Genomic DNA, 20599 nt, shown 5'->3' on the forward strand with positions numbered 1-20599 from the left:
AAGCCCAGGCCCACATGCATGATGTGGGTTACTCCTCTTCAGTTCCTGGCTGAAAAACCTCACCACTGCCCGCCCCACTCTCTCTACTATTTCAGTAAACTGTTTCCTTCTACCACAGGAATATGATGAAGTCTTTCTCCCGATGGGATTAAAGTAAAGATGCGAAAGGCCGTTGGAGGCAGGAAAGGGAGAGAGCCACTCGGTCCAACCGACAGGAATCCCAAGAGTAATAGAAAATCAGGGCACCTCCCTATGCCCCCCAGTGCTATAAACAAAGGCAAGTGTCTGTAAACACAGCTCGGGCCCACCACGTCGGCCCAGCGCCGCCTGACCCGAGGGGAGAAAGTTCAGATCGCTTTGGCCTAGTTGTTCTAACCCCTCGCCCTCGCGTTGTCAGCTGCCCGCAGAAGAAACCCGCAGAGCCACTCGCCTGCCTCTCTCCCAGCGCCTGTGAATTTGCCCGCTGCAGGCGGCAGGCTCAGTGTGGGCACCCTCGAGCTGTGGGAACCCCTGGGGACCCCTGGGATATCAGGGGGAAGGTCTGTGCCTGCAGTCGAGGTGCGAACATCACCCCAAGGATGGGTTCCAAGATGGAAACCCTCTGGCAAGCCTCTCTAACACCAGATTTATATACGTGGCGTTTCATGAAACAAACCGCTTTTTAATACGTTTCACCTTTCTTCCCCACCCCCTCTACTCCATCTCTCCCCCTCCTCTCCACCCCCTCCCCGGCAGGCCTGCCGAGTCCTTTATGGCACTTCAGCTTCTCTGGTTCCTAGAGCAGAGATGCGGGCTCTAGCCAAGACTACGGGCAAAGGAGGCCTCCGGGACTTCCTTTCGGGATGTGCTAGGACTCAAGGAGACCAAACCTCAGGCGGGGTGAAGTCCCCAGCGGCTAGTAGCCTGGGAGGGAGCCGCTCGCAGGCTGGCCTGGGGCCGGGAAGACTTCAGACACTGCACAGTTAATATTGAGTTCCCTGTAGCTCCTTGTAAATCTAGCCCACCCCCATAACCCCCCTTTAAATCCTTGGTTGTGTTCGCGATTTCTTACTTGACATAAAATTCCTTGTTACCTAATCATGGACTTTCCCCCAATAGCTCTCCCCCCACTCCAAGGCTGGCACCGATGAGAATCCCCCTGATGGAGATTACAAACAAAAAAGTCCTCTTTTCCTCTTTTTTCTTTTTCCGGACAAAAGCCCTACATTTTGAATTAAGAACTATAGACTATTTCCTGCGGCTGCAATAACTCCTGGGATCCTCCTCATGTCTCCTCCACCTAAAACACGTTCCCCAAACAAAAACCAAAGTCCCCCCACAGAATGACGTCCAGTTGATTTCTGGAAAACACCTTTCCACATTTCTAGTGAACTGCCAAGCCCTTTCTCTGGCCCAGGTCCTCCTAATACTGACTCCTGGGCCTACTGGAGGGGTGGGGGTAGGGACAGGAGAGGGGAGAAGACAGAACTCCGATAGAACCCAGGTCCTTTAGCAGGATTTTCACCAAGCTCACTTCCTTGCAGGGGCTGGAGCTCACGGTGAGGACTGATCCGAACTACTGACTCTTTCAAATAAAGTTAGAGGCAATCATGATAATTTAGTTTACTTCTGAATATTTTAAATATTATGAAAACAAGTATAACAGTTTGTTTTCAAAACTCTTTTGAGGTATCAACCATTAAAAGATTGTTTTTTTTTGTAAAAAAAAAACACACAGTGGTTTATTGAATACTTACAACGTTTACACCTTCAATATTAATTAAATTCCACTTAGTTTTAGAGGACGGAAGTGCACAAAACAAGTAGCTGTTGGAAACATCTTCGAATAGGGAACGACCACAGATGATAAGACAGCACTAGATATCGACCCCAACGGAAATGTTAGCGGCCCCGTTTTCTGCTTTGAAATAAAACTTTATAATCCCCAGGAATATTTATATCCAAAGGCCAAGTATTAAAGATACACTTCACATACACACTATAGTCTGCTGTCTTTACCTGGAAGGGGTTGAGTAAGTGGGGAGGGGGCAACGCTGGTGCCTACGCAGCCGTGAGGGAACATTCACACACACAGAATCTACGAGACGACGGGATCCCTTACCACGCGGGAGTGTCCTCTTCATATTAAAATATGGAATGCTTTTCTTCAAATATCCACTCTTTTTTTTTTTTTTTTGGAGGGGGAGGTGGGGAGCGGATGCCTCAAAGGGGGGCAAAGAGAGGGGAGGCAAATTGCACATAAATAAACCGGATGATTCCAAATGCAAGAAGTCCTCAGAGCGGAGCCTGGAGAGCTTGCCCGGAGTCCTGGGTCGGCTTCCGGCTCCTGGGCCCTGGCTCACTCGCGCTCTCCTCCTCCTCCTCCTCCTCACTGCTTGAGCTCCAGGGCCCAGACGTGCTGCGGCCAGCCCGTCCGGCCTTTGGTTTTCTTGTCGTTGCTGCTCACTGTGCTTTTCAAGATTTCATTCTGGGCGGAGGAGAGGCGAAAGGGAGAAAAGGGCAAAGAGAAATTCAGAAGGGAGACCTGGTTCCACCTCACCCCCGCACTCTTCCAGCGAGAAAAGGAGACAGTGAGAGAAGAGCAAGAGATTAGGGGGGGACGTTTTCAAGTCCTAGCTTCTGTAGAAAAGCTATGAAGACGTGCGCAGTCCTAGCTACCAGCCGGCCAGGCCTCCCCGCGCCTGCAACGCTCAACTACCGGATAGGCAAGCTTATAAACAACCAGCTATTTCCAAGTCGTTTATGGAGGAGCTGGGGGCCTTTTTTTCTCTGACGCCAGATGTAGGGGCGCGAGTGGGGGTGGGCGCTAAATCTGGTCTCCCTGTTTTCAATGGCAGTCCCTGGTTCGCGCTCTGGGGAAAATGGGCATAAGTTCCCTCTGCCCTGGCCTGGGCTGGGGGCTATCGGCCCCCAATACAGCCGTGCCTCTCCTCCGAGGCCTCTGAGATCCCTAGTTATTCGGAAGGTCAGTAGATCATGCACAGACTAAAGGGACACAGGCCCCAAAGAAGAAAAAAGAGACAAATGGTATTATTTTCCAGGCCCTCTATGGCAACAGCCCTGCTCGGACCACCACCAACCTATGGGCACTTGGTAGAACTTGAGATATCTAATTTTCAGTTATAGTTCCATGTTACTGTTAACAACAATAACAATGACCATATTAGCATTTACTGTTTGCTAAAATGCTCATGCAAATAAAACAAGAAATACCCAGAAAGTTCACTAATCTGGGAAGTTACGGTTTAACCTCATCCCCAAAGAGAAACTGGAGGTGCATTCTGAACTTACAAGTACTGATTTTATGTTTACCTTTATGTTTTCGGACCATTGTAGTAACAACCTTAAAACCCTCTTAGAATCAGTGGTGGCCTGGTTCTCCAGAGAGGGATAGGGATCAATAGTGAAATAATTGCTAACGACCGCTTCTGGGCGATTTATTTTAGAACCACCTGAGAGCAAGAGAGGACTGGAGGCCACATGAAGGCTCTAAGAGACATAGAACCCTTGGGCCAGGGCAATTGGAAGATCAGTGGGGACCCCGAAGTCCGAAAAGTTCGGCCAAAGTGCGGGTGGGAACAGCGATAACCCGGAGGGAAGATCGAGCGCGCGAAGCATCCCTCTTAACCTCCTCCTGTAGCTGCTGACATCCTCCCCCATCTCCTCAGCTTCTCGGGGACACCATCCTTTCCAGAACCTGGTTCAAACAACCGTGGCTTAGGATGCAGCCAAAGAACGAGGGATGTCATTGCTCAGCCCAACTGGAAAGAGTCCGATAGCACGGGTCCCACGAACCCCACACCCCTTCTGCCCCCTGCCCCTTGGTACTGACCAGCTCCTTCTTCCTTTTCTCTTCTTTCACATCTGTCTTCTTGATCTCCGCCTTGAAGGCCTCCGCTTCGCCATTCTGGTCGTCCTTGGCCAGCAGGTCCATGAGGTAGGCGATGTAGCTGGTGGCCAGGCGCAGCGTCTTGATCTTGGAGAGTTTGGTGTCGGCGGGCACGTTGGGGATACACTCGCGCAATTCGGCGAAGGCGCTGTTGATGCTCTGAGTCCTGCGCCGCTCCTTGCGGTTAGCGGTGCCCCGGCGCTTCACCGGGCGCGGCCCCCCTAGGCCCGGGGGCCCGGCGCCCGGCGGCACCCCCCCGTAATGGGAGTGGTCCAGGCCGGCGGCGCCGCTGGCGTACTCGGGGCTGTAGGACAGGGCCATGCTATAGTCGGGGGGCGACATCTCGGGGTGGCCGATGAGCCAGCCATGGAAGTAGGGGTTCTCCTCGTGGCTGCAGCGGCTGGCGGCGGCGGCAGCGGCGGCGGCAGCGGCAGCGGCGAACGGATAGCCCTCATGGTGCACCACCGGGTGGTGGGGGAAGCCCCCCACCAGACTCATATCGCCCTCCGCGCCCCTCCACGCGCCCCAGCGTGCGCGTAGCCCCGCCGCGCCCTCGGCCGGGGCCCTTGCTTCGGCGCTGGCCGGCCTCCCCCACCCCCCACCCCCCAGCCCTCGGGCGCCCGGGCCGGCCCGGCAGCCGCAGAGGGGGCTGCTGCAGCCCGGGCCCGGATCCCCCGCCTGGCCCGCGGGGCCCGCCTCAGCAGCACTTCGGCCGCCGGCTCCCCATAGGGCGCGGCGAGCTGGTCCCGGCACCGTGCGCCCCTGGCCGCCGCCGCCGCCGCCGCCGGCTCCCGCCTTGCTCCTCGGCCCGCGCGCCGGCTCCTGCTTCCCGGGCAGCTGCAGGGAGGCAGAATCCTCTGGTGCTCATGCAAAGGTGCCGGGGCTCCCGCGAGGCTGCTCTGCAGAGTCGCCGGGCTCCACCGCGGCCGCGATCCTGACACCGAAGCTAACTCGGGAGTCCCAGGACGAGTCCGAGCCGCGGTTGGGAGAGCCGGCCCGGCTCTGCAGGGAGGCGGCGGGGTCGACTGCTCACTGTGAAGCTACCTCCATGCGACCCTCCCCTTCCCGCCCCTTCCCCTCCCCCCCACCAGCCCGATCTGGGTTCTTGGGCGCTTATTGTTTTAATGAAATTTTTGGTTGTTGTTGTTTTGGTCCTTGAACGTGATTTTAGCAGCGAGTAACGTGTCCTCACTCCTCTCGGGCTCCCTCGGAGGGTTTTCAGAGAGGTCTCAGTGCATCCATTTTCTCAGATCCTTTCCTTCTTTCTGGGGAAGGATCTGGGGCCCTGCAGGCGCCTCGGAGCGCGAAGGCGGCGGCTCGGCTTCTTGGAGGGGTCTGCACGGTGGCCGAGGGAGCTCCCGGGTGGCAGCCGCGGCGGTTCTCCTGGGCTGGACGCCGTGAGGGGAGTAAGCGGATTTTCCCAGCAAGATCTCCATGTACAGCTACATCTTTAGGGCTGCTCGGGTTAATATATGTCGTCAGAGGCTCCTCACGCCAATCCCGGGGCGGCAGGGGCGGTGCCTCTCGCTCTCCGCAATAAAACTTTTTGATGTTCTCTTTGCTAATTGTCGAAGTCCTCTTCCAGGATTGGCTGCCCCTTCATAACCATGAGATAATTAAAACGGGGGGGGGCAGGGTTAAAAAAAACTTTTTTTTTTTTTTTATCAGCCAGAGGTTAATGCAAGTGTTTAGCAGATGCTTTACTATTAAATTATTTTTCCCCCCAAGTCTCAAATCTTGAAGAATCCCAAACCAGGTATAGTATCACTGTTTTCTTTTCTCGTTAAAAAAAATAAAAAAAATAAAAGGTGGAGGGGACGCAGATATCTCTTTTCGAAGTGTTTTTATAGGTATCCGAGGCAAGAAAGTAAGCAGGCAGCCTCGTGCCGTTTTTTGTGCCGGGGCGGGAGGAGGGAGGGTGGGTAGCAAAGGCAGAGCGCGGCAGGGCCCCCGCAAAGGGGCTGCTGGGAGCCAGAGCCGTCTCCTGGCTCGGGCGGGCGGCGGGCGCAGCGGGGGGAAGGCTGCTGCTTTGACCTGGGCACAGGCTGGCCATGCCCGTCTAGAAGTCTCTTTACTTACCCAGCACGTTATCCTGGCCGGGGCTGTCTGAGGTGGCTCCTGGTACCGTGGCCGCTTTTGAAGATCCTGGTTGAGACCCCCGGACGAACGGTCAAGCCGATTGTAAATACTCTTATTTCCATATTCTTCAGTGACAGCAGCCCCGCGACGACCTTGGGCGATTTCAAAGCACAGGCACCTCGATTCCCCGAATTTGTGGTGTGGCCGGCATCGGTGTTCTCCTGGTTTAACTAGACTGTTTGGTAAGTAACTGAATATTTTTTACAGCGTGTTCAGAGCTTATTTTCCAGTTTTTATGAACAAACATATAAATATATCTCTGCATTCCTGCCTCTCCCATAAAAGCGGGCATCTGTGGAAAGCAGGTTTAGTTATCGGAGGGGAACCATTAAACGGCAGTTTAAGAGGCAGACCCGGAGGACGGCTCGTGGATGTTTAGACTGCTGGCCTTAGTGATCTTGAACGCATTATAACGGAAAATGGATCTCCGTTTGTAAGTCACCGGGCCGCAGGGCACCCGGCTGTGGCGCCCAAGTGGCGTGAGCATTTTGAGAAAGCTGGAAGAGAGGTTGGGGCAGGGGGTGGACAGTAGCAGGAGCTGGAATTTCCCTGGGGCTCGGTTGGGAGTCGTGAAGGGAGACTGATGAGTAGATGAGGAGTCGGCCTGACAGAGTCTGGTGTGGAAAAGAGTGTCAGCCAGGACCCTGCTAGCGGTGAATTAGAGGAAACCCAGGGCGGAGAGTACAGAAGATCGGACGAGGTGTGTGGGTCTGGGACTCGTCCCTGGCCCTGGCTGGGCTCAACCAGAGGAGACCCTTGCCTTCACCTTGGGTATTGTCATTTTGAAGCAGGCAGGGTCAGGCCCCAGGTCTCAAAGGGAGTCCCACCCCGCAGAGGGAGACCCACCCCAGGGGCTCCATGAAGACAGTCCTTTCTCAGCCCGCTGGACGCTTTCTGCGGGGTCCAGAGTTGCGGTTGGAAGGCAAGGTCAGTGAGAATGGGGGGGGGGTTGGTGGGGGCACCCAACTCCTCTGCAGCAGGGTTCTAGGGCTGGCTCCACGGGCCACTACAGCCCTGAGCAGCAGCACCGAGAAATAGTTTTTAGGTTTGAGGTGGCTGGGCGGTAGGAGAGGGGAAAGAACTGAGAGGGGCTCGAAGTAGGCTCGCAAACCCAGGGCGGGAGTCCATTCAGGGCCCATCTGTCCCCTAGGCAAGGGGTCAGTTTCCCTGCATGCCCGCAGCATAGCATCTTAAGGCAGAGAACAGGGTGTGGGGAGAAGCTGAAATTGTATTTGTTGGTAAAATGCCACTTGGGCATGGAACAAAATAGTGACCTAGAGCTTTCAACCCCCAACTTGGATGGGTCTGCGATTTTAGCACGAGTGGAATGTTTTAGAGCCCTCTTTCTTCAAGGAAAGAATATGGTAGTGTGGTGGGATTCTGTTTACGTTTTCACCAGGGAGGCAACCCCTGAATGTGTAAATACTGGTAGTTCAATCCTCTGTCATTTGATACTTAAAAAAAAAAAAAAAAAAGTCTGTTTATAAGAGCACATCTAGGCCTTGGAAGCAGGTAGACAAAGTTAAGCCGGTTGCACCCCAGCTGGAAACAGATAACAATTCAGGGGAAGTAGTTGGTAGGTTGCTTTCAGACCCAGAGGGGGTTTTGGGAATGGAAAGGAAGAAGACTCCAGGCAGAAGGCTGGGTGGGGGTCTGGGATGCTGTGTCCACCAGAGGCCAGTGGCCTCAGTGTTGAGGCCATCAGAATTAGCCACTTTCCATCTTCCTCATGCTCTTTTAATTGAAACAAAAAATGGGCAAATCTCTTCATGGTTCCAGATTTCATGGCAAGTGATAAAGGAGATGGAGAACATGGAACAGAAAAAAGTCATAAAAGATTCTAATCTGAACATCAGTCCTCACTGACAGTGTCATTATCAGTTAATTACTGCTGTGTGAGGGTCTAGGGCTTCGTACAGCTCGGAAAGTCAAGCCGTGAGACTACAGCCTTAGAAAGGCAGCTCGGAGGCAGGGGACAAATGGGTGAACTCCCGTGTCTTCAGCTGTAGTTGGTGACTGGCAGAGACCAGACTGGCCAACGGCCACTCTGAATGCACAGCCAAAGAAGTCCCCCGTTTTTTTTTTTTTTTTTCCTGTCAATGTCCTCTTTTGTACATTTTGCTGCTGCAGGTCTAGTGGGATGCTGGGTTAGTCTCTGCTTTGGAAAGCTGGGAGGCAGATGCGGTCTCCAGTTTGCCCCCAGTTTAGATGGCCTCTGCCTTCTGGGTGTGTGTGTGTGTGGGGGGTGGATGGTGAATGAGGGAAAAGAAGAGGGGGCAGATGAGTTTTCCACCTTCCTTGTCAGCCCAGGGACTGTCCTAGTGTGGACCCTGGTGTGCTGTACCCTAAGGAGATTTGGTCTGAGTATTCCAAGGGCCCAAGCAGCTGAGATGATAAAGGCTGTAGGCCACCCTGCGTGCCCGTAGGAGGGATCCTGGTGAGTGCATACTAACTTGCCTCCTTTTCCAATGCCCTGTGTTGTAGAAATGCTCTCATTCAATGTCCGGTCTGCACCGTAGTTGGTGGTATACCCACTGTAGGGTGCATGACCTCTGCCTCCAGCTAAAGAGACCTATCCGGGTTCAACAATTTATTTTGCACCCATGTCTCTGGGCTCTTTCTCTTCACTCCTATCCCTTCCTCTGGAAAAGACTCAAAGAGCCATGGGAGAGGCTGAGCACTCCCTAGCAAACCTTTTGGTCTTGTGAGATATTCCTTTTAAAATCAATCTAGTTTAAACTAAATATTTTTTTTAAAAAAAACTTCAGTCTGTTTTTTAGGGAAAATACAGATCTTTTTGAGGTATTTATTATTACAAAGGCAAGGGCAGTTTGTATCTCGTGTTTTGCTCACAAGAACTCAAAATAAACTGGACCTGAAAAGAACCAGGCCGGAGGGCCATAAACACACATTTTATGTTTACGGGAATTATGGCTCAATTCCCTTCATCGTTTTTCAAGTCTCATTTTACCTTATTTTCCTAACCAACTAAGTAGAAGTGACCGAGCATTCCTATAATGCTCTTACATAAGGTGAGCCTGAGAATGTTTGTTAAGAACTCCAGAAAGAACGTCAAACCCAGAAGGTGGCAGAAAAAGCAACGTGTTCCTGAAGGTGTAACCATAGCCCCTTACCTGCTCCAAGATAGGTGCTTCTTATGGCACCTTGATAGCTTTGCATTTTGTCTGTCCTGGGGTGGGTCTGAGTCATTTTATATGCTAGTCACTTGGTCCCAGAACTTTTAGGACATAGAGAACAAGGCACATTGACTGAGTGGTGGCAAGGATCTCCTTCAGACTCAGGGTCTGTAGTCCCTTCCTTTCTGGTTTGCCTTTTGGGGAACAGTTGTCCAGAGACAGGGCAAGTGACAGTGGTTCCAGAAATGTGGTGGTGCTCAAAGTACATACACTTCTACAAAGCAGACTCAAGTTTCGTTGAACATCTTATGTCTGTTTCAAAAATGAAGGACTGGAATAGTGGTCTTGGGCGCTGAGGAGGTTTTTATTTGTTCTGAGCATTTTCCGTTTGCATTTTGTGGTGGGGGTGGGGTATTTGATGAGTGATCCCTCTTCCCCCCTCTTTCCCATCCGGAGCAGATCTGTGGAGATGGGGGCAGGGAGGGGCTGATTTAACTGCATTGACTCTAGAGGGGCTGATTGCTTATGACTCCATCAGTCCAGTTTTTTTTTTTCTTTTTCTTTTTCCCCAGTCCAGCTTTGATGAGGAAACACTTAAGTAGGGGGAGAAAATTGGGACTTGCTGGATGCCTCCCTCCCCACCCCATTTAGCCTTTCTCTCCCCTTTCTTTTCTCCCTGACTTTCCTTTTTTCCCTCTCTCCCTCCATCCCCCCTCCCTTCTAATTTGCCTTTGAGCAATGCTTGGATTTCTGAGGTTTCTGATGTCATTGAACCTGAAACTGAAGAATAAGACTTAAGAAAGAATAAGAATAAGAAACTGAAGAATAAGATACTAGTTTATCTTTTAGTCTTTTAAGAAAAAAATTTTTTTTTTTTTTTAGAAATTGAGGTATAATTAACATATCACATTGTGCAAGTTTAAGATGCACAAAGTATAAGAAAAATCTTAATATCCGGTACTACAAGCAGTGGAAATTTGCATTTTCTTCTAATAATCAATGACTGGGTCTTCATATTAGCTGGCAGATGTGCTGTTGGTCTGGAGGGTTTTCATTGATGAGGGAGAACGAAATACTCTGCCAAGTATCCAAGCCAGTTTATAAAGCTAAAATACGTATTCAGACTAAAGAGAACAAAAGGTAATGTATACGAAGGGCTCCTCTAGAGATAACAGGATGTGTACCTGGGAGATGTTATTAAGGTTGTTATAATGCTGTTTAGAAGTAAGGTAGATCTGATCATTCCTACTTTCTAGTAAAATATAGATAGAGCTTAGAGCAAAAGCGGCACGAGAAAATACATCTCGCAGGATTTCTATTAACTACTTTCTTTGAAGCAAATTACATACACACTGACAACATTTTCTTCCAAACCAGAAAGAAAGCATTCAGCATTCTGATGAGAGAGTAATTCTAATTTTGCATACATGGTGCATGAGAAAATAAGTAGTAGTTAACTTTGACTAGTCTGCAATACAGTCTGAGGTTCAGAATAAAATACAAAAGCAAATGGCAGCTTAAAATGTGAAACTTTGGTCAAGCCTCAAATTTAAGTGACTGAAGGTTTTGTTTGTGACCTGAGGCCCCTGTGAATTCCCAATTCTAACTGCGGGGTTGCTCACATTCCTTGGAAGTCCTGTTCTGAAGCCTCCTTTGCAAATTCGCGTAGATTTTTTTCTCTTTTTTTAAAGCCCTGGCAATTTCTTCCAAACCTTTTCTACTTTATTCTAGGGCCTTTGCTTCTAGACTCGGGACTTGAGGCAGGATGGTTAGGTTTCAGGTTAACAAAAAGAAACCCTTTTATTGTCAATATTAATGGCAAACCTCGATTTTTACAAGGCTTAGGTTTAGCAGCATGAGTAGATCAAAAGCAGCTTGGTTTGATTTCTCAATATTCTCTGGAGCTTAGACAATTAGCTGCAATTTTGCTTCTAACGAAACAACGCAAAAATGTTAGTTACAAAAATGTTAAAGTTGGCCTTTCAGCAAGAGTTTTACCTGTGTACAACATGTCAGATTCTAATAAATATGTCCACTGAACCTGAGTTGAGTTTTGGAGGAAACCCCCTTAAGAAAATGCATGAGCAGAGTGTCTTCATTTGCAACGCCACAAGCCTGCTTTAGTGTGTGCATTCCACACTTGCCTTTCTGGCTGGGTAAGGATCCGGCAGACTGAGGTCCCCCCTGGTAATTTGGGTACACCGAGTCTCCAGTTAATGATAGATAATCAGCCTTTGGGTCATTCGGTCATTCTCTTATTACAAACCCCTCCTGCTCTCTCTGATCTCCTTTCAAACTAAATTTCACACAAACAAATAAAGCAAGACAGGGACAAGTTCTTTAAAAAAAAAGAGGGAGAAATATTAGAAACTCCTGATACAGAACTCTAAACAAGGAAAGGCAAGCTAAAAGAGGATAGGAAAGAACATCTTATCAAAATGAACATGTTGTGTACAAAACATTAGAAGAAAAGGCTCTGGTTTCTGTTAAAGTGACAGAAAATTAAAATAAAAATAATTGCAGGCAAAGAAGTTATAATATAAACAGAGAAGGCAGGATGCTTGCTGGAAATGCGCAGCACAAGGAGGCTAATTTGTTGTTAGAGATTATATATCTGTACCGTGATAGGAGAGGCGCTACTTTGTTCTATTTTCCAGAAAAGAATGGCTTTCTTTTTAGTACTTGTATGAGTGCCCACTTAAGTTAACACAGGCCAAAACCTCTAGGAACAAAAAATGGAATCGCATTCTGCTTGTGAAGCATCCAACTTCAAAAGAAGGAATTGGTTGCATACGGGGGTGGGGGGGTGGGAAGAAGCAGAATTCCACTCAGAACACAGTTAGAGGGTTCACTAAATCCGTATGACTGATGCTTTTTTGCTTTGCTGACAGAAGGTGCAGATCATTCTCGGGAAAGTACAACTGAAACCAGTCCTCCCTTGCCCTCTGGGGGTCTTCCTTTTCCCAGCCTGCATCTGCTCCTGACTCCAGAAAGACAGACTTCAGATTGGCCAAGGTACATCTCTGAGCAGATCCCTCTAAGCAAAGCTCAGCACTGTGTGGCTCTCATTGTTCAGAACTCTGGTGAGAACATCCCCAGTGCCATGTTTCCGCCTTGTCTTTGACAATCGCTTTTGGCTCAAGTCCAGGGCTCCGGAAGGGTCAAGGTCTAGCTGCTGGTGTCTGTCCCCAAGCCTTAAATTTTCAATCTTAAAAGAGATTGGAACTTTGGCTCAGGGCTTGATCAACCCATAGTTCTCCCAGTTAGAGGGGCAGTCAGGAGGTGGCAGCAGGTGGTGAAAGTATGACTCCCAGATTGTCGCCAGCCGTCTGTCATTCCTTGATTTGCCAGCAAAGCTGGCAAACAATCCATCTCTCTCTCTTCTCAAAGAATCCACACTTCTTTGTTTCCTCTAGGCCCAGTTTGACTGCCGCCTCCTCCAGGAAGCCTTTCCAGGTATTGCTTTTCTTCTCTCTAATAGACCTTCTCTCTCCCCCAAATCAAGTCCTCTTTCTGGTGTACCCCCTCATATGCTCTCTGATAGAGGCAGCACATACCTTTGTGACTCTGGGTTCCTTGAGCCCCCCCAGTCAACCTACCCAGTAGGGAATTAAAGAGATTGTGTAAAAGGTGTGACTTAGAGAAAACGGGTGAATTTCGCACACCCCAATTGCAACTGGATTGGTTTTCTTTATTTTGAAAGCGACTAGACCTAGTAGAGGAGGTGGACCGCTCATTAGGGAACAGACCTTCATCTCCAAGCCCTCCGGAGAACCAGGGAAAACTTCCTCGGGATGGATCCCGCTGGCAGTGGGTCAGCGTCAGCCGGCCCTGGCTCGGAGAATGGAAAACCCAGCCCGGGCCAGGCCTCTCTGGGTGACAACCTAAGCTCCAGAGTCAGAGTTTGGCAGGGCGAACTCTCGGGCACCAAATACGCGCTGCCTGATCTCGGACAAGATTGGCCACGTCTCTAAGCCTCAGTTTCTTCGTCTGAACAATGGGTTAATGACACCAACCTCGAGGGTGTGTAGGAGAGATTAAATGAGATCAAGATGCACGCGAGAGCAAGACGCCTGACAGGCTGCGTTCAATAAATATTTATGTATTTTCTCTTCCTGCCTCTTCCCGTTTCTTCTCCTCCCTTACAGCCCGCTAGAGACCCAGCGCGACGGCGATGGCCGGGGTGGCGGCAGAGGGCACGCACAGCTTGCCTCAGTGCTCTGAGCCAAGCGCAACCGGGGCTCCGCGGAAGATCGCAAGGGCCTCAGGCCTCGCAAGACCTTGGGCGCCGGAGAGTGAGATGCGAGACTGCAGCGGTTCCCTGGGATGGTTTGGGAGCAAGGGGCGCGGCCAGAGCCGCCACCCCGGATTTAGGCCGCCAGCCCTCCGGCCACTGCGTTGGCTGCTGGGCCGCCCCCTCCATCCTGGTTAAGTTATCCTTTTGATCCCCATCCCCCCTCTTGGCGTCCGCAACCAAGGAGGACGGTTCCCCGCAGCTCAGGTCGGGGGAGGTCACCGCTCCGGGGCGGGATGGACCCCCAGCTTCCCCAGCTGGTGTCCGAGGACTTTTCGCCCGAGGCGGGCAGGAAGGGGTTAACCGCGCCCTTTCCCGCCCCTTCGCCCCCCCCCCCCGCCCCCCACCCATTCCCGAGCCCTCTGCGGCGGGCGAAGGCCGCCGCTTCCCTCCTGAGGTCTCATTAGGGAAACCCTCACCGCTATTTTCAACATTTCCTCAATCAAGTGCCTTTAAATAGAGCTGCACAAACAAATTGGCGGCAAAAGCGTAGATCTTGTCACGATTGAGACCAATCCAATATTTCAGCCTTGTTTGCTTTGCAATTACTGGTTGGCTTGTGGCAGCGGTGCCACCGGGGCAAATCTGCAGCCGCCCGCTTTCTCCTCTGCACCCTCGGCGGGTGGAGGAAGCGACCCGCAGAGCCACTGGCGGGAGGGGGGGGGGGGCGGCGCTGGAGGAGGTGACGTGAGGGGGAGGAGGGCGGCGGAGCCCTTCCTAAACCCGCGTGCGAAGGGCGCGGGTGATGGTAAAGGAGAGGGATTTCTCAGGTTCCCTGGCGAGCCCCTGAGATGTGTGCAGCAATAATAAAATGTGCAATGCACATGCAGACCTCGATGTCCTGTCCTTATCCAGCTCCTTTCTCCTCTCTTCCCCTCACTTCTATCTCCATGACGTTTTTCTTTAGTATTTGTTAGCGGGGACCGGTCTCCCCTTCTTTCTCGCTGTTAAACTGCTAGCATGATTTGTTACGTTTTCCATAGCTTCTGCTTCTTGTTTGACTTTTTATACAAAGTCACTTTAAATCGGCCGCAGGAAGACTAAAGCTCCAAGCCCTTTGGATGGGCTCCCGCCGGCGAGTGCTGGCCCCCCTGCCCTCCCTCAGTTCTTGCGGGACGGCTCTTTTGTGTGAGCCTGCCGCTCGGTGCGTGGGGCCACCGCGCGGGCCAGCCGCGTTTGTGTCGGCAGAACAGTAGTGAACTCAAATCAGGTCCTAAGCCTTGTATTTCACAGACAATTAAATCTTGGCTGCTGTTTAACAAAATTGTAATACTTACTCTGCTCTGTACTGAGGAGCACTTTTAAAGTAAAAAACAAATACATTTCAAAAAGAAAATATGATAATAAATCTCTTTTTATGGATTTTCTCTGCATAAGTGGAAACAACATGATTTAAATCCCCACGCCCTCAGCCCTCCCCTCTCAGGCACAGCTGAGCAGATACAGTCTTTCAAAAGACATTCTTCATGCTTGGTTGGGGGTGGGGTGGGAGGAGGCACCTCCATTTGTTACGTTCAGTTTAGTTTCTAAGATTTCACACCCCACCGTAACTCCCATCCGCAAAAAGCAGCAAGGATTTTGGAATAATTAGGTCTAGGACCTGAACGTTATTTTCACACTGATCCAAGAAAGGTGAACACGGCTTGGGTCATTTTACGATTTCATATTACCTTATAAATGACTACTCATTTTCCTCTCGTGTTGACTTCAAGTTGAGGCAGAGAAGTATTTTTGTGAGAACCCCGGGGGGGCATATAAAAATATACTTCTTTATTATTTAAAAATGTGTAAGGTATGGATGGACCTACATTTGTATGCTGGTGGTCATAAAATAAATGCATAGCTGTTCTAGTCAATTAGCAATCTCTTTCAAGCTTTAGGGTTTTTTTTTTTTTTTTTTTTTTGGTTTATAATTCCACCTGGATTGTAGCTTCATTCTTCTGGATCGCATTCCTATTGTAACATTTTGGAGTTCAGTTTTATTTAAAGCAAACCTCAGAAATAATGGTTTCATAAAACTGTGCAACGTCAAAACCACAGCATAATATTTCAAGTTCATATGTCATGCACACTCATGTATATCTCTCAAGAAATAGGAAGCAGTAGCTAGAAAGGGTACCATTTCATGAGAATTCTCTCTTCACCAAAAAAATTGGTCTGGCATATTATTCAATGCACAAATTATAATATTACTTTCATGTGTGTTAATCTGTTTAGTATTAGAACTGCTAGTGTCTTAATCATTAACATGTTTTACCACACTGCTTTCAAATGGGTGATCTCAGATAATTATGAAGATTTTGATGTTAATCCCATGTTAAGTGAACAACTATGAAAATAACCTTAAAGCATTATTATTATTCTATAAATGCCAACAAACACAATTGTAGAGGGAACATGGTTACTTTTTATCTGGCATTATCCTATAAGGATATGGCTACATTCATTTCTCTTAAAATCTACTACTTTTTTAACAGGATTTTTTTTCCACATGGCATTTTGCAGTATCTATAAACCACAACAACTTTGTACTGACAGATATATATTTTTTCAACATTGTTATTCATCAGCTTCTTTGCAAACTCAGAAAAATAGAATAATATACAAAAATATCAAAATATAGAGAACAATTATTAGGTTCTACATATTTATTTAGGTAAGCCAATGCTATTAAAATTAAAAACATGTGCTTGGCATATAAATGTTTCTTTAAGAATTCTTTTTTGGATGCACAGTTATTATTTTTTAAACCAACTCAGATTCTCAAGTACTGATTTTTTTCACTCTAAACAGGCATTGCATTGTTTTAAACAGTAGCTCCTGGAACAATACTACTCTTAGTGTTTTAGACTTCCAAACAATTGGAATTGGATAAATGCTTTCAGCTGGGAGCACTTTCTTAATACCTTTGTAGGTAATAGGATTCCCTGTTTGTGTGGGGGTGACAAATGGACAGTGCAGTGGACAGACTGCTTACCCTTTACAGAATGTACCAGAAAAACCAAATGAGGTTTTTCTATGAGATTGTTTGTGGTCCATCTAAAAGAAATTCTGGGGGTACCTGGGTGGCTCAGTGGGTTAAGCCTCTGCCTTTGGACCAGGTCATGATCTCAGGGTATGGAGCCCCACATTGGGCTCCCTGCTCAGCAGGGAGCTGCTTCCCCTTCCCTCTGCCTGACTCTCTGCCTACTTGTGATCTCTCTCTCTCTGTCAAATAAATAAATAAAATCTTTAAAAAAAATAAATAAAAGAAGTTCTGTTAATGTGAAATCAGGGAAAATGAGCAAGTGCTTTTCCTAACTGTAGTTATGAAGTGATGACTGGAAGAGGGGGGTGAAAAATAGAAGACAGAAGGAATGTAGAAACAAAATCTGAAAAAGACAATTTCCTTAGGTAAGATCTGGCTTTTGGTTTACAAATGGGAGAGTGATGAATTGGATCCATATAATCAAAGATATTGTTTTTCTTTTCTTCAATTCAGTGATTTTTTAAAAATAGATTTTTCACTGGGCGAAGAAGCCCAAACAAGGAAAAAAATGTAAATTCTTATATATGGGAAAATGCTGGCTTCCATGATATTTAAATATTGGTTTAAAATATAAGGACCTTTGATCCATTGTACCATGGTTCTTTCTAAATGAATACAGTTAAACACAATGTCTATTAAATCAGTACACAATATATATTAATACAATGTATATTAAATTAATACACTCAAAAAAAGAACCTTGTGTTAAATGAATACATGGCAAAAAGCAACGAACTTTTTCAAACTGGTGAAATATATCCATGAGATAATTTACATACACTCCAACATGCTGAGAAAAAATTAAAAAAGCAAATTTTTCAGGAATAAAACATGGAACTTTGTTATTATTCTGGGATAAATAAAGAAAGAAACTGCCTTCTTACATTCTTAGTAATTCTTTTCATTTTTCCAAACATTGTTAAGCTCTATGCATCTTTTGCTATTCAAGTAAAGATGATGTCAGCAATAATATTACAGAATCTAATTAAGTGACTATTTTTGCTTTGTTACAAATAGAAGTTATATATGGGCTGTTAAGTGCTTAGCTGTTTGAATGCTGAATTTTTCTTTTTTCGGATAGACTGTATTTAATGAAGTGTTCATGAAGATAAATACGATGGCTCATCAAAGGTAACAACAGTCATGGGAACAAAGCAGTATTTGAGTCTGTGAGGTGTGGGCTACACTTTGTAAGCTATAGTGCTTTTAAATCATGACCTAGGTATTTGTAATGAGGATATGTGGGAAGGAAACCTCAAGGGTCCTTAACATACACAAACAGGAGCATACAATCCTGTAGAGGAACTTGCCCTCAAAAGGACATTGCCCTTCCCACCCGACATTCCCAGCCCCTACCCCTGCCATATTTCCGCTTGCTATATTTTACTAGAAGTCACAGAGGGGCACCTGGATGGCTCAGTCAGTTAAGCACCTGCCTTCGGCTCAGGTCAAGATTCCAGGGTCCAGGTTCCAGCCCCTCCTCTGGCTCCCTGCTCAGAGGGGAGTCTGCTTCTTCCTCTCCCTCTCCCCTCCCCCACTGCTCCTGCTCCCTCTGGCTTGTCATGCTTGCTCTCTCTCTCAATCTCAAGTAAATAAATAAATAAAATCTTTAAAAAAGGTCACAGAATCAAGAGCACCTGCAACCCAATGGGCTTTTCTCTCCTTAAATACTAGAGCTACATTAACAATTGAAAAGTTCACTCAGCTAGTCCTCTGTTTGGTTTTCATTGTTAACTGTCTGAATATGAGAAACAACTGCAACAAGCATTGAATTTTTCTCATTGTTTCCAGTGCTAGTTCAGGTTACAATCTCAGATACATTTGACTAAATCATGAGCCGTGTACATTTTATTGGGTTATTGTTTATGCTCTGCTTTGTGTCGGAAAGACTCTAACACTGGTTTTTTTTTTTTCAATAACTGTTAAGATAAAATTTTAAAAATCTATAAAAATAATCCCTGTAAGACAAACCATAAGTGACTCTTAATCTCACAAAACAAACTGAGGGTTGCTGGGGGGAGGGGGTTTGGGAGAAGGGGGTGGGATTATGGACATTGGGGAGGGTATGTGCTTTGGTAAGTGCCGTGAAGTGTGTAAACCTGGTGATTCACAGACCTGTACCCCTGGGGATAAAAATATATGTTTATAAAAAATAAAAAATTAAAAAAAAATCCCTGTAAATCTAATTGTAATTTGTTTTGACGCTTATTACCAGATCAGTGATGTGTTCTGGCAAATCTTTGATCCCAAGATGAAACAAAGTCACATTTGAAATGAGACAAATTTTTAAAATTGATTTCGAATGTGTTCTGTTATTAAGAAATCGTCATCATAATACATGGAAATAAAGCTATGACTACGTATGTAAACTACCTTAACATCGATATTGAGAGCAAGTCTCTGGTGTCAGAGGCAGAGTTCTGGAGCACGTGCACAGACTACAGCCCGTAGCAGCAAGTAATCTGGAAAAAATCGCTCTTCTCTGCCATCAGTTACCACGTCTATAGAAGGTGGATAGTAAGTGAAGACTTACAGTATCCTGAGGAACACCTTTTTTTTTTTTTAAGATTTTATTTATTTATTTGACAGAGAGATCACCAGTAGGCTGAGAGGCAGGCAGGGGCGGGGGGGGGCGGGGGGGTGGGGGGTGGGGGGTGGGGGGTGGGGGGAGGGGAAGCAGGCTCCCTGCTGAGCAGAAGCCCCAAGCGATATGGGGCTCCATCCCAGGACCCTGAGATCAAGATCTGAGCCGGAGGCAGAGGCTTAATCCACTGAGACACCCAGGCACCCCATGAGGAACATTTTTTGAGACCATTCTCTTAAGGCTCTTGCTTGAGGGTCCGGCATAGAGTAAAAATTTAATAGGAGCTCCACAGCATAAAAAGTGGCGTGCCGCAGTTACCGTCCTGACAGCCACTAAGTGTGGGGATGTTGACAGCCCACAGATTTCATGGAGTTGGGTATGAGAAGCCTACACTGGCTTCCAGACCTCAGTGTTGACAGGGTAAAGGCAATGGCTTCTGTCTGTCTTTAGAGACTCCAGAAAGGAATATGGAGATGGTCCTAGTGATAGCAACCTTCCAGATGGTCAGTGGAAATCTAGTTTCATGCCGTTTTCCCCGCGTGTAGTGTGGTTTGTTGTGCCTGATGCTACTACGGTCTAAATGGAGGAAAATGACACATTAAAGAAATAAAATACGTTATGGCAATGGTCCTTCCCAGCGTTTTAATTGTGCACTCCAACAGTAAGACATTTTAGGTATATATTTATTGGAAATTATAATCTGCACTACTTTCCTGATATGATATATGCATTATAACCCCATGCAAAAAATGAACTAAAAAAGGGCAAGGGAAGGAAGACTTAAGCAATAGGTCTAAATAGTTTCAGATGAGACAAATTCAGTTATCATCAGCAGTGTATGCAAAGCCACCTTTTTAAATGGTCTTGGTCATTTAAAAATGTTTTTTAATTGGCTTACTGCCTAATTTGTGTTGTCACAGTTTCTGCTTTGTTTTGTGGCTGACTAAAGCTCTTCAGTAGGACAGTGTCCATTCCGCCATTTTTGTGACTGTTTATGCCCATATTTGAATGATCTTTTTTAAAAAAATATTTTATTTATTTATTTGACAGACAGACAGACACACACATACACACACATACAGCGAGAGAGGGATCACAAGCAGGGGGAGTAGGAGAGGGAGAAGCAGGCTTCCTGCTGAGCAGGGAGCCTGAGGTGGGGCTTGATCCCAGGACCCTGGAATCATGACCTGAGCCAAAGACAGAGGCTTAACGACTGAGCCACCCAGGTGGCCCTTGAATGATCTTTAATCTAAAATTCACTATAGGGCTTTTTGTAAAGCCCCCTGTCCATTTGGTGAAGGTTAGTTTAGTTAAAACTCTATTACATCATCTGCTTCCACTGAACTGAGCCAGAGAATCCATAATGAATCTCAGTCCACGTGAGCTCATGCAAGGGCTACTGTCTTCCCTAAGGATACCATGTGTGCCTCGGGCAACTTGACTAGGACCAAGCAAGGGTGTTGGTGAACTCATTTCTGGTTGTTTACATAAAAACAAATATAAAGAGAATTTCTGGGTCACCTGGGTG

General features: G+C 47.4%; 2 protein-coding genes and 1 long non-coding RNA gene across 3 annotated transcripts; 2 read left to right on the forward strand and 1 right to left on the reverse strand.

Annotated features, from left to right (window-relative positions):
* Positions 1–1587: 1587 nt before the first annotated feature.
* On the reverse strand, positions 1588–5367 carry HAND2 (heart and neural crest derivatives expressed 2). The gene is made up of 2 exons (XM_032332229.1): positions 3833–5367; positions 1588–2467 (listed from the first exon to the last, which is right to left on the reverse strand). The coding sequence occupies exons 1-2, from the start codon at positions 4385–4387 to the stop codon at positions 2369–2371; spliced, it is 654 nt and encodes a 217-aa protein (XP_032188120.1). The 5' UTR covers positions 4388–5367; the 3' UTR covers positions 1588–2368.
* A 104-nt stretch (positions 5368–5471) lies between these two features.
* Positions 5472–7460, forward strand: LOC116584222. The gene is made up of 3 exons (XR_004283098.1): positions 5472–5645; positions 6100–6210; positions 6817–7460. It is a non-coding gene; the product is annotated as an uncharacterized LOC116584222 (long non-coding RNA).
* Positions 7461–10222: 2762 nt separating this feature from the next.
* Positions 10223–16580, forward strand: LOC116584120. Its single transcript, XM_032332062.1, is given in 5 exon segments — positions 10223–10305; positions 12057–12102; positions 12104–12248; positions 12869–13041; positions 13314–16580. Coding segments are annotated over 5 exon segments (744 nt in total). The 3' UTR covers positions 13611–16580.
* Positions 16581–20599: the final 4019 nt, after the last annotated feature.

The sequence above is a fragment of the Mustela erminea genome, chromosome 2 (genome assembly GCF_009829155.1).
Source record: "Mustela erminea isolate mMusErm1 chromosome 2, mMusErm1.Pri, whole genome shotgun sequence".
Lineage (NCBI taxonomy): Eukaryota > Metazoa > Chordata > Mammalia > Carnivora > Mustelidae > Mustela > Mustela erminea.

Bases quoted from the DNA above. Each gene is read 5' to 3' on its own strand.
- HAND2 (XM_032332229.1), bottom strand. From the start codon at position 4,387: ATGAGTCTGGTGGGGGGCTTCCCCCACCACCCGGTGGTGCACCATGAG. The intron at 2,468-3,832 runs GTCAGTACCAAG...TCCTCCGCCCAG, and splicing joins AGAAAAGGAAGAAGGAGCTG to AATGAAATCTTGAAAAGCAC.